The 14,306-nt window shown below is 37.1% G+C and overlaps 1 protein-coding gene across 1 annotated transcript in view; it reads left to right on the top strand.

The window, feature by feature from the left end:
• LOC145663182 (juvenile hormone esterase-like) overlaps positions 1-14,306 on the top strand; it is an 83,223-nt gene that overhangs the window by 51,946 nt on the left and 16,971 nt on the right. The window contains exons 7-8 of the mRNA XM_081729515.1: positions 7,771-7,925; positions 13,989-14,133. Of these exons, the coding sequence (XP_081585641.1) occupies positions 7,771-7,925; positions 13,989-14,133 (300 nt within the window). The remainder of the gene's footprint in view (positions 1-7,770; positions 7,926-13,988; positions 14,134-14,306) is intronic.

Raw genomic sequence — 14,306 nt, 5'->3', positions numbered from 1 at the left:
ACCTTATATATATATATATATATAAACATGGTCCCAGAAAGGTATTATAATTCGACTCGTATTCACATGTACATACATTGTAAGCGTGGGTTATGTAACTTTTCTTAAACATAAAGCTGCGGGTCATGATACTATGATATGGAGAATTTTCTTCAACAGATTTTGTGCGGATATCTGACGTGAAGAACACCGTATTCCAAAACTTCAGGGAATATTTCCCGAATTTGTGAGTTATAATACAAGTCTATCATACCATATCACTAGAAGCGCTCCTCGGGTTCAATGGAGGTGGTTCAGTGGTAGTGTGTTCACTTTTGGTGCTTGGGGTCCCTGGTTCTATTCCAGCTCGCGTCGAGTAAACTTTGTGGTGGACACAGTGTGCGTGGGTTTCTTCCTCGGTGTTCTCCTGTTTCCTCCTACTTCATTTATTCCACCATTTCATTCATTTCTGATCACCGTGTTCTTTAATCCGCACGGCATAACCGTCGAACCTAAAACTCAAAGGTTTCATTGCATTTTCGAAGCCCTCCTTTATTCCAAACATAATGATGTATGGCCTATAAAGACCAAAGATAATTATATATGGCACAAGTAAATAGGGTAGGGGAAGCAGCCTCCTAAGTGAGAGTATAACATTTGTTTTAAATTTTGAAATGATTTATATAATAGTATACAGCCTACAGTAAATAATACTTATTGAAGTATAAAACTCCCTCCCTTATGCCTAAATATTGGTTTATAGCAAATTAACGCAATATCAGGTACCTCAAATTTAACATACCACAATGACCGTGGAACATGTGCCTAAATACCTTGTTCCTCATTACTTGAAAGTTTATTCTCTGTTTATAAATATCTTAACAAATATACTGTTTTCATCTGTTTTGAGATCTGAGAGGAAAGGATGTCAAAAAAACACGGATTTCATCAAATTTTCTTCCACGCTGCGCCACATAAACTTGTCGAAACATTACTGATGTCTGCTCTAAAGGTTATACAAATAAAATAACAGAGCAACGCTACTTGTGACAATTCCGTTAGCTATATCACCCCTGAATGCATGGAAGGTCTCAAACATTCTTCTATTCCTGGCAACGGCGGGAGGTCATGTGGTTCGGATTCCATGTTAATCAGTAGGTCTCGTCTCATATAGCCTCGCTGCTGAAAGGGACGTTAAACTCAAAATCAACTCAACTTTATTGCTGGAGATGCCAACTTGAAGAAAAATCCGTATTGAACGACACGAGAGATTGCAAAGAAATTCAGTGCTTATCATTCGATCGTTACGTATGTGGTTGAACTAGGAAAGGTGAGACAGATGGATAACTGAATCCTGGAATTGACTTAAAACCAAGCATATAGGATATTTGAAGTCAGGTCTACACTGCTCCTGCGCAAGAAAAAAACTGGATCCGTACTTAGTTCGCGTTGTGGCATGTGACAGCAATAGATATTATGTTATAACGAACGATGCTCTATGCAATGTTCGGATTTCAGTTTCGCTCCTGAACACTTTATTTAGCTGCAATTACAACCGAGGAATGTAATGGTGACTGTATGGTCGTCTGTAGGCGAAGACACTCTCCTCCAGTTTCCTCAGTCTAGATCAGGGTTTTCAAAACTTTGCTTTGCGGAGCCAGTTATTCTCAGAGGTTCCGTACGTGGCTGTGATAAAAATGACAGGAACTATTAGGTGTTAAACTTAACTAAAATGACAAAAAATTAAATTTCTGCTTTTATCTAGCGGGAAAACGCGAAAGTTTTGGTTATTTTTCGCTAGCTTCCTAGATGAAACAAGTATTAATGTATTTATTAGTCACTGGAACTATTTCGGTCTTTTTTTCTAACAAAGTACGTAGAACCTCGATCATTCTCGAAATGTCCATTATATTTTATATACCAGGCAGGCAGAAATTCGTGATACAGTGAAACCTCTACTAACGGACACCTCTATAAAGCGGACACCTCCCGTAACGGACATATTTTGTAATCCCCAAACACTGTAATAAGATAAAACATATTGGCAAACCTCTCTAAAGCGGACACTCTCTAGTACGGACACGGACAGTCTTTTCTGTCCTTTATAGGTATTATTTACCTCCGTATTACGGACACTTTCTCTATAAATAAGTTGAAAAGTATTGTAAAAATACATTTTTAGTAATTCATACATGTGTCACCAAGAAAGCATTGTGACATTTTGTCTCCTTAACTGTCTACGCAGCAATCCAGACGAAGAGTCTCTACCAATACTCTCATATCCTTTGCTTACATTCCCTCCCACCCAAGCTGTTTTAGACATAAAAGTAATTGATAGTTGCTTGCCGTTTGGAATAACACGTTATTCTACTGTCCTGCTGGAATCTCTAACTAAGCAGAAGACAAGTTCGGTAGTTTTTGAACGCGGGTACGCATATTGTCACAAAAAAGACACCACTGAACTGCAATTAACCCACAAATTAAAGCGACATACTGAAAACGTAAGTGTAAAGTGCAAAGAACTATAACATCTTATTTCCATCTTGTGCCTTGAACATAGAGTATTGGACAGCAGAGGAGAACACAGGTACAGTAACATTTTTGTAATATTCGTGAATGCATGATTCATCCAAAAATATTGTTACTAATTGCATATTACCTTCTTTACTAATGTACATAAGAAAATATCAAAACCTCTCTAAGGCGGACACCTCTCTCTAGTGGACAATTATTGATTCCCCACGGCTGTCCGCTTTAGAGAGGTTTCACTGTACATAAAAAAGTGTAAAATTTGTACGTAATTTGACTTGTTGAAGTTTCTAATGGCTAAACTGTAGCTTTAAATAGGCTCTGGAAGACCGGAGAGTAGCCAACATCATCAGTGTTCAAAGGGGAATAACGGCAGCTATCATCTGACTTCGGATGAATGCAAATTCCTTGGGCTTGAGTTCGGAATATCGTGGACAACATACTGTTTCGGTCTACAATACCTAGTGAAGAGGTACCGAAAAAGAAGTAAATACCGAAAGTATTCAGGTTCATATTTGAACATGGGTTTCACTGAGTTGGCTGATGGATGTTCACAATGCGCGAAACGTAACAAAGTTTTGCACAATTACTCATTTCTTTCCAAGCTCAAAGGGCATTTTGAAACTCATTCTGATTTTATTTAAAAAAAAAAAAAACTGCAGACAATTTCGAAAGGAAACATGACGTGACTAGCTCCATGCAGATCAAACAGAATTTGCATACCATGTGAAAATAAATAATGAGGCGGCACTTAGAGAATCGTACTTGGTTAGTCATGACCAGGTTTTGCTGGTAAACTACACACGCTTGCTGATATTTTTACAAAACAACTAACAGTAAGTACTGGTGAAAGAGGTAAAGTGTGTGTGGACGAATAAACTGCGAACTTCATCTCTAGTGTGCTCTTATCAAATAACAATAAGCGCAACGAAATTCAGGATCTATCAAACTAAATTAGAGATACCCTAATTTCCCGTATCAGGTGAATAAGATTTGCTTTACAACATGATTAATTAGTTCACGACCTGTGTTAACATTTTCAGGTTCATTTCATTAAGATATTCTGTTCTTAAAGGCACTTCATCCTTTACAAGCGGTAGTTATCCTTTTCTGCTTGATGCCTTCCTTAGCGAAGGCTCGTGTTGATGCTGGCTTTGTTGCAGGACTCAAATAGTCATTGTGTACTACATCGACAAATCCTGACGGAAAGGAAATCCTAGCGGCATTGAAGGTTATACTAGACAACGCTGTCAAAACTGTCAATTTGTTAAGTAGACTTTTGCAGGTCGGCTGCTAAAAATACTGTGTAATGATATGGAAAGTATACGCAAGTGTTTTGTTATTACACAAAGAGGTACGATGATTGTCGCAAGATAAAGCATTGGACGTTTATTTGTACTTCGAACAGAAGTTTCTTCAATTTTGAATGATCAAAATAGTTTGCTAGTAGATGAGGAATGGTTGTGCAAGTTATGATACCTGACAAACACTTTTCCCAAAATGTATTAATTTACACATTCGTACAAGGAAAAGGTAAGAAATATCCGATGAAATAACAAAATTGCCGCGCTGAAGAAAAATATAGCATTATACATGGAAAGCATCGAGTTGAGTTGATTCTAGTTTAGCGTCCCTTTCAGCAGCGAGGCTATATGAGACGTGGACCTACTGATTAACGTGGAATCCGAACCACATGAGCTCCCGCCGATGGAAAGCATCGAAGACAAGGATCTGACATGTTTTATATTGATTTCAAACTTTTTAGGAAACAAAACAAAACAATGGATGAATTATTGTCAGCAATAGTAAAAGAGCAATTGAACAATTTGCCTCAAAATTTGAACCCAAATTATCAACGTTACATTCAGAAATTGATCTGAAAGAACTCAGAGTGGATTATAAATATATTTCCAAATATATTATGAATTTATTCTACATTCATTTTTTGATGACAAGAAGTGTCCCGATATTGGAAGATAAAGTCCACCATGAGCTCATAACCAGCAGTTACCTCATCTCCATATCCCCTGGATCCAGTTATAGGATACAATTCCAGTCCTACCTATCTAAGATTACGACTGACGCACGTACCATTAGCACTACCAAAATCAACAATTCATGTAGACGTGATCTGAAAGTTGGACGAATGAGTACATGTACCGAATGCGTGTAAATACGGGTTCCAGAAAAGCAAAACAGGAGCAATACAAAAGCATCTGGTACAGAAATGCCAGAATCAGAGAACGAGAAGCTTATTGACACATTATTCAAAACTGTTGAGAAACTGGAAAGCAAGGTAGCAATATTAGAAAAGAACAAGTTCAGTTTCAGAAAGAATATTGGGAAGGTAGAACCAACATTTACATTAATAAGAGTAGAAAAAGGAAGAATTCAAAAAAAAAAAAAAAAAAAAAACGAATGGAAGAATCTACTTATGTAGAATTTGTGTACTTGAAGAAAGAATTTCAATATTACAGAATAAAACAAAAGTTCCAATCCTTGGAAGGAATGAAAAATAAAGTATAATATGCAAAGAAGAATATATAACGTGTACCAACTACAGGAACCAACACTTGAAGTAAAGGAAGATAAAACTGACTCAACAATTCAGTAAAATCAGTCAGAGATTCACTGTCATCAATTTTATTTAATTTATACATGGAAACATCAAGGATTTTATAGCCTACGGATAAGAGTTCATGCACAGAAAATGCACACGGTAAGATTTGTGGACGATATCATGATTTGACAAACCTCAAGTAAAATTTAGAAACATATCTAAATAGAATGTAGCATGTGCTTAGCAGCAAATTCAACATAAATGTTACAAAAACAATATTACGAGATACACAAAAAAAATCAAGGTTCCAATAGGAAATCACCTGGTGGTTGATGTGCAAAAATTATGCTACTTGAGAGTAAAATACGTGGTAGAATAGCTTGAAGTGAAGAAGACATTTGAAGAGAAACTAAGCTACTAACCGGAAACATTGACACAGAACTAGAGAAAAGTCTGATGCAAGCATAGATATGGAGTTTATTCTTGTAGACGAAAATAAGAAAATAAGAACCATCAAAATAAAGTGTTGTTGAAGAATTTTAGAAATTAAATTTGTTCACAAAGTGCCAAGTGAAAGAATGGTAGCAAAGTATTAGAAAAATAGTAATATTAAAAATATTTCGAGAAAACGAGAAGATGATTGGACATATTAACTGTCGAGGGAATGGCAGCAATTGGAATATACGGACCAAATAATATAACATGTAGAGAAGCATATAGAAGAAAAAAGTCGGACTTGAAATGGGGGGAAAATGAAATCTTATAAAACCAATGAAGACTGTGCTCAGCACTGATTCAAGGAAGAAGGAAAACAGAAAAGGAGTAATTCATTCAGTTTCAGGCCAAGTTATGACAGTTTGAACATGCAGATTAATTTGCCTTATGTAGAAGACCAATAGGGTCGTTTACAGTGTTGGGAGGGGGGGAAATGGTTGGGCTGGCTCCATGAAGTGCTACAGATATTAGAAGGGCGCGATACTATCAGCCAAACTTACTCGCTGTTATGAACGTTATTACCAATTATATTTTGAATATTATTCCAGAAAATTAATGTAATACTTTAGAGACATTTATACATTTTATCCTCACTATTAAATCTATTTTGGGGGTGCCATAAAACTAAGGGCACAGCGGGCAATTGCCATATTGTCAGGCGGGCCAGTCAATTGCTGAAAAGTGGCCCCGCGTAGCGTAGTCGCTAACGCTCTAGCCTTCGGTGCGGGTTCGATTCCCGGTGGGGTCACTCGGTCGAAAAAGTGTAACAGCTTTTTCAGCCCAGCCACCCTAAATGAGGTTTTCCTGGTTTTCCTCATTCACACCAGGCAAATGCCGGGGTGGTACCTAACTTATAGGTCCCAGGCCGCTTCCTTCCTTCCCCAATCCTTTCTTCCTTCCCTTTCCCCGGATTGTGTGCTCGCCGAGGAACGTCATCCCTCAAATCGTGAAGGGCTAAATGGCCTTAGATGCCGAAAGCCCAGAAATCCAAATTCTAAATTCCAATAGCTGAAAAACAATTGTGGGTTCTGTATCTAAAAAAGAAGAAATGTAATCTTTAATTTACATTCGGCGATTATGCTTTGTAGGCTACAAGAAGGTGATGATTATTTGCCGGCGAGACGAAAAAGCTTTTTCTCGTTTTGTCTCGTTTCTTAAATTTATATACAAAATGTACGGCTCTATTTGTTTTCTTTATTTCATTTAGAAGTTGTTAGAATCTTTCCGCGTCAGGAGACGTTTAGAAAGGTTCTGATACATAATCATTTCAACCATTTTTATTTTTGAAGTACCTTGTGTAATGAGTTGTGTACCTGTAAACTTTGATACACCGTCGCTGCGCCTCGAAGAACCGCTATGTGACATTTTTGTCGAAATTGAGTTATGTCGTGCAAATAAACCAGAAAACTGTCAGGCAGCGTCTCTTGTAATGTCATAAGTCAATATTCAATTGTTACGCCATAACAATGAAAAATTATAGATTGAAATTAAAGGCTTGTGGTTCTCATCATGTACGCATTGATTAATGTATACAAATCCTCTATGTGCTTATAAAGGCGCAAAATGTGCTACGTAAACACAAAAATAGTAATATAATACTGTTGAAGCAAGCAACAGTAATGTCCGGTCCATAATATATGCAGAACCAAATTTATTATATTTTTCAAGTGTTTTGGGGTATATATGGCAACATTTTAAGTGTGTAATATTTTTGGGCTTCTTCTGAAAAGTTGTGGTCTTAACACATAGCGATTCTTCGAGGCGCAGCGACAAAATGCTCTTTGTTATGTCCATGCAATTGCTTCATCGATTCAAGCTTTTAAACTATGTATCATGTAATACTATAATAGTGTTTGAGGTTTTAAGACTTGGATGAACTATTGCTCCCCATGAGCGGAGAATTGCCATGTTTCTCGTCTCGCCTCGCTTCGAATTTGAAAGTTATAATTAATTAAAAAGAATTATGAAATAGTTGATGGAATGGAAATGTAGGAGAAAACTCAAAAATCTATTATACAACCACAATATCACGTTGCCTGGAATCAAACCAGACTCTTACACCAGAAGTGAATGTCATTGAGCTGTCGTACCTGGTCTATGTTAAACCAGACCTAGGTCATTGTCTTATATCAAAGGGACTTTAAACTAAAACAAAAAATAATAGGTAATGCAATTAACTTTTTTTTAAAATTTTATTTTTTCTTTAGTTGCTGAAGGCGTCAGTTTCGTACAGTTTGCACGGAACATGCTTAAAGGACTTGGAGCAAGTACAGAACAGCAACTGAACGATTTCGTGAAGATTTTGAAGCTGACATATTCTGATGAAATCGAAGGTGATCTCACAGATGAAGAAGCTATAGACGTAAGAATATTTAAGTTTTTGCACTGATAGCATAAATGTAAATACTGTAATAAAATAAGACATAGAGTTGTAAATTTTATTTACAAGTACGAGGATCAATCACTGATTTCGTGGGTTCAAATTATAAGTAATGTAAAAACTTAACTAAGTCCTGGTATCGAATAGACGTTTAAGTACCAACCTTTTCCAACATATTTAATCATAATACAACTGTGGCTAATGAAAGCGACTGCTGTAGAGGTCAATGTTCAAGTTGTCATGTAAAATGATCGTGTCCTCTCATTTTCAAGAGGAATCCAGTTTGTTTTAATGTAATTGGTTATTATTATCTACCAATACATTTTCTTTAAACAGTCAATTCTTACAGTTTCCAAATCTACTTTTTACATTGGGGAATGTTAACAGATAAATCGGCTATACAGAGGCTAGTCCGTGTCATCGATACAAGTTGCAGACAGTGGCACCTATGAAACCGTACTTTCTAGAGCAACTAACTGTAAGCACATATCTCTCAATTTCTCAGCTGTTGTGTAGCAGAGCTAAACTGTTGTAGCGAGCAAACTAACACATAAAAAACTCTTTTGGGAATGCTAAGTCATGGCTCTTTCTGATGCAGACTTAAGGATTTCCTGTATAGTAAGACAGTGTTGAAACAGAGGTTTTATGTTAAGACATGCCACTGTTAGTGTTATAATGAAACATTCTTGGCGTTTATGAAACTTATAAGACTTGTGATAAAAGAAGATTCGGGATATTTCAACGTGTGAGAATCTATAACATCAACTAGATATGACCAAGTGGTTGAACATCGCCCATCAACAGTTATTCGTGCAATCCACTACAAATTAAGGCTGCAAGATGTCCGTAATGTCAGGGTGCATTCGTTAACACCATAACATATCGCGAAAAGAAAGACCGATCGATCTCCAATGTCTGTATAAGTGCCACTTAGTTGATGGCTGCTGGAAATGTGTTGTTAATGGACGAAACATGAATCTACTTAAATGACTGTTGTTAAGTTTGGGCAGCACCCTATACAAGTTAATGAAAGAGACAGATGTAACTTCGTGCATGCATATAACGAACGTTTTTCGGAAGATTTTATGCTTGTTACTGGGTTTTACTTACAGAGGGAAGCTCAAGCATTCGATTGAAAAGCTATCAAAATCAGTATTTCTTATTTCTAACGACATGCCATATCCCCTATTTATAGAGACAAAATACCAGTATTGTAGGCTACGACATCTATCGTGTGGAAATGCACCAGAACAACGCTTCTTCAAATGAAACGATCAGAACATCACTGGACGTCCATTGACGTATGGCAGCTATAACTGGTGTCACTTTCTTCAAGGACATCGCTGCTAAGACTATCGGTGTAAGTGAATTACTAGGCTTTAGAACTTAACCAAATGATGCCTTTCATCTTGTGGGTTTGCTCAGGGATAAAAGTGGATCTGAAAAGGTAGGGGGACAGTAGATAGCGGTATGACGTTACGCCGTCTCCCTGCCTATCTTTGCCCATTGTATTTTTTTATGAACTGGGAGAACGCCGTATATATATTTTGAAGGTGAGGGGATGGCGTCCTCCCGCGTTCCCCCTTACTTTTACCCCTGGGTTTGTTAGAAAAATAGCGCCTGGAAAGTCTACAAAGCAAAACACACAATATATCTCTAGTACAGCTGCAGCGAAGTCTGTTGTAGTGGATACTCCAGTGTCGTGCAGCGGTACATAGGAGTGGCCTTTATATCGAACATGATCGATGGTAGAATGTCTTATGTAAGTAATAACTTCAATTTATTCTATTGAAGACGGATCAGCCCTTGTATTCTTTCTGAGTAAGCCAAAATTTATAATCTTTATGAAGTTTAGTTGTGCCGTCGGTAGCTTGGTCCTGTAATATAATTCTCTTGTAGGTTAGATTGTGTGGTGAGGGAAAACTAAACAATGAGGATTAAACTTGTATGACAGTCTGTGGCCCTCTGTGCATCCGCCAATTCCACAGAATTCACACTTCGTTCGCGATTCGGAGCCTACATTATAAGGAGGTTCTATTCTTAATAGCTCAGTCTTATGTAAGGACAAAAACCAAAATGTAAACTCAACCCAGTGTTCCTTCAAAGTCTTTATATGTGCTTAATAAATAGGTTATTGTGGAAGGTAATCTGACCATTAACAACCTTTATATTTTAATTGCAAGTTTTATTTTCCATATTGCTAAAAAAAGTAATTTCCTGTTACATGATTATTAAAACTAATAATAATCAACAAGCTGTTTTAATGTTTTAATTTCTTCTCACACATTTCAACATATTGCCCATTAGGAACCATTGTAAATAAACCTATAGATGTTCCTTACAATTATTGCAGCACATGATATATATAATAATGCACTAAAGTTTCGGAGACTAAAAAGCACTCCTCCTGTCTGTAATCATAAATGGTTTTTCTTGTAATTGGGTAACTACTTGCTAGCACAAAGTTGTCCAAACTTGTGAGCCTGGTTCTCGGGGTGGAGCTTAAGAATTGACAGCGAATACTATAACTAGATAGCGTGTCAGAGTCCGAGTTCAAATGGACTTGAACCCCGAATGAAGTGAGTATGTGCCAGCCCTGTTCAGGATAGTGAGTCTGAGTCCAATATGATTGGCGAGAGCGTGTCTCATTAAGGATAGTGAGTCTGAGTCCAATGGGATTGGCGAGAGCGTGTCTCATTAAAGATAGTGAGTCTGAGCCCAATGGGATTGGCGAGAGCGTGTCTCATTAAGGTTAGTGAGTCTGAGTCGAATGGGATTGGCGAGTGCGTGTCTCTGAATATACGTCTCAGTATCTTGTTCTCATATACTTTCACTTAGTGTTCTCTCAGTGTAAGCAACAATGTTTCGCAACCATACAGAACAACAGGCATGATTATCGTTTTATATATTTTAAGCTTCAAATTTATCTACAGAATTCGCGACGACAAGAGATTTTGAACTGAATAATAACACGAATTCCCGGCATTTAATTTATTCGTGAATATGATTTTCGTCTGTTAATATTGATCCTAGGTATTTGAAAGTATCCAATTTATCAAAATATTATTTAATATTTTAACGCATCCATAATACTTATGTATTTGGCGTATTGGCGTAAATCCCGACGCACTTCCATGTACTTAATTTTCTCTGCATTTACTTCCAAACCCATGTCCCTGCAAGCGTTTAATAAGATCTCTGCATTTATTTCTACTGTTCTCCTATCATCCCCTATTAAATTTACATCATCAGTATACGCCATTACCTGGTGAATACCGTTCAATTCTAGGCCCTGGTTGCTATCTTTGATTTTCCTTATAGTGCATTCCAGGACAAAATTGAATAATAATGGCGACAACGCATCTCCTTGTTCCAGGCCATTTTCGACGCGAAAGCTCGTGGACAAAACTCTTTCTACCCGGACTTTACTTTGGGAATCATTTAAACATACCTTTCGGTATTCCAAATTCTGTAAGAATGTTGTAGAATATTTCTCTCCTAACCGAGTCGTAAGCCTTTCTAAAATCATTAAACAGTAAATGCACAGGAGTATTGTATTCCCACTTCTTTTCGAATATTTGGCGAATGGTAAATATTTGGTCGATAGTTGATCGATTTCGTCTAAATGCGCACTGACAGTCCCCAATAATTTCATCTGCTTATGGGGTCAATCTTGCTAATAGAATGTTTCATTTTATAGGATGTTGACAGAAGAGAGATGCCTCGATAATTATTACAGTCAGTTTTGTCGCCTTTCTTGTGACTTGGAACAATGATTGATTCTTTCCACACTTGTGGCAATTCTTCCTTGTTTCAGATAAGGAGAATGAGTTTGTGTATCTTGTTCCACAACTTTTCGCCTCCAGCTAAAATTAACTCAGCCGGAATTTCATCTACAACCGGAGATTTGTGTTTCTTTAATTTCTTTATAGCGATTTCTACTTCTATTCGGTTGGGTTTTGGAATATAAGATTCTGCGATGTATATCTTCCATTCTCCACGCACATTAGTTTTTGGCTGCGTGTTAACAAATCATCAAAGAAATCTTTCCATCTATTTAAGATGCTATCTGTGTCAGTTAGAACTGTTAAATCAGCTTTCTATATACAAGCACAAGGTTGGTAGCCTTACTTAAATTGCTTAATCCCCTTATAAAATGTCCCGAATGTTTTTATTTTTACTACTATCTTCACGTTCCTTAATTTGTGCTTTCAAAAATCGCGTTTCTTTGTTCTAAAAGTTTTGGAAGCTTCCCTCCTGATGTCTACGAAATTTTGTGTAGTTATTTCATTCGGATTTTGTAGCCAACGTAATTTTGCCTGTTTTCTCTTCTCTGCTAGTTTAATGCATTCCTGGTCGAACCATGTTTTCTTCCTACTTATTTCCGCGTGTCCCAGTTTTTCTTTTCCTGGAATTTTAATGCTATTTCTAATTTCAATCCAAGTATCCTCAACACTAGTGCACTCCGAATCTTCTAAAACCGAGAATCTATTCGAAACTTCAATCTGATATTCCTCTCTTACCTGGCTCTCTTCTAATTTCTTTAAATTAAATCTCTCCGTTTTCGTACATTGAAGATTTCCTTTATTCAACGATAATCTCTCTCTTATTATCGCTGCTACCAGGTAGTGATTAGTGTCACAATAAGCTCTTCTAAACAACCGGACATCGATTATGCTAGATTGTCGTGTACTATCTACTAAAACGTGAGCAATTTGATTGTGTTTTTCCGTCTGGTGAAGTCCAAGTGTATTTATGAATGTCGCAATGTGGGATTTGGTACTCCTTACGATAAGGTTTTTGGATGTTGCAAAGTTCACGAGTCTAACACCGTTGTCATTACTTTCCTTATGCAGACTTTCGTTCCCTATAATCGGTTTGAAAACATCATCTTGTTCTACCTTCGCATTGAAATACTTTAATAGAATTTTCATATGGTATCGCGGGAGTTGGTCAAATATCCGTTCCACTTCTTCGTAAGAACTTTTTTTAATATCGTAATCCTTATCTTCTGTTGGGGCATGTACATTTAAAACAATAATATCATACCACCAACCTTTAAGAGTAATAAAAGAAAGTCTGTCAGTAACAAATTCAAGTCTCTTGACTGCTGATACTATTCGTTTGTGAACGAAAAACCCTGTTTTTATTGATTTTTATTTCCTTCCCCGCAAAAGAAAGTAAAATTTCCGGAATTCGTAGTTCCATTTCCTTCTTACCTAACTTCCTGAACTACTACTAGGTCCATCCTGTATTTTTCTAAATCACTCGTTACAGATTTTAACGCGCCTGCCCTATAAAGACTTCTAATATTCCATGTTCCAAATCTCATGTCCATTTTCTTTTGCTGGGGTCGTGCTAAGTTACCAGTCCTTGTCCAAGGCTTCTGTGAATATTTCTGAACAAGTGTCTATTTTTACAGAATGAGGTTGTTAGCCTTACCTGAATCCCCAAACTGGAGGGCCACTCCTTGTCGTCTCTCCGCGACTGCTTATTCAGTATATTCGCAGCTAACCTCTATATCTAGAGGCCTTCTCCTCGATCCGCAACCTGAGGACGCGCCATGCCGTGGTGACAGGCAGTCGTTCTTTCAGAAAAAATGTTCCGGAGGGCACACGTAGTATACCGGGGACACTTCTGGTACTATTTTATTTATTACTATATTATAGATGTATTATTTTAGTCTCGTTCGGGGGGCACTGTCAGAGCTCCAGGGAGCATTGCCCCCCAAAACACATGTCTGGGAGAAACACTGGTGACAGGAACTCACGTTACACGACTGGGAACTTGCGAAGGTAACATGATGAACTAAGGGTGGGATGGTCTCCCTTGAATAAGAAGCATTGGCATTCAAAGCTTTATCAGAGATTTGTAATCTTTTTATAAAAACACGCTATAGAGTACTAAATTATTGAGATAATTGTTAACAAGTTTCGCTCTTCTTTTGAGAACCTTCAGCCAATCAGGTTACAGCGGCACCCTTTATTAAAATTATACTGCCTATAGTAGAAAATAATAGTCATTTTTTTTTTTTTTTATTTTCAGATTCTTTCCGACTTAACTTTTAAAGTAAGTGCTGTAAATGCGGCTAAGATGCATGCAGAAACCAAACTTCCAACTTATTTCTATCACATCACCTACAAAGGAAGATACAGTCTTTATTCACAAGGCAAAGACATAGAAGCTCCAGGTCAGTACGATTCTAAATATGAGTTATGCAGTACAATTGATATTGTTATTGTCTCATGATTCTGAGATTTCGGACACACTCTCTCAAAAGAAATCTTTGAAGTTAGAAAAGTTTTGAAAACTAAAATGAATAGCTTAGCTTAAAATGAGAATAGTACAATTAGAATTCTAAAG

Source organism: Thermobia domestica, chromosome 10 (assembly GCF_964235325.1).
Source record: "Thermobia domestica chromosome 10, izTheDome1.hap1.1, whole genome shotgun sequence".
Taxonomy (NCBI): domain Eukaryota; kingdom Metazoa; phylum Arthropoda; class Insecta; order Zygentoma; family Lepismatidae; genus Thermobia; species Thermobia domestica.
This window is presented reverse-complemented; position numbering and strand designations above follow the sequence as displayed.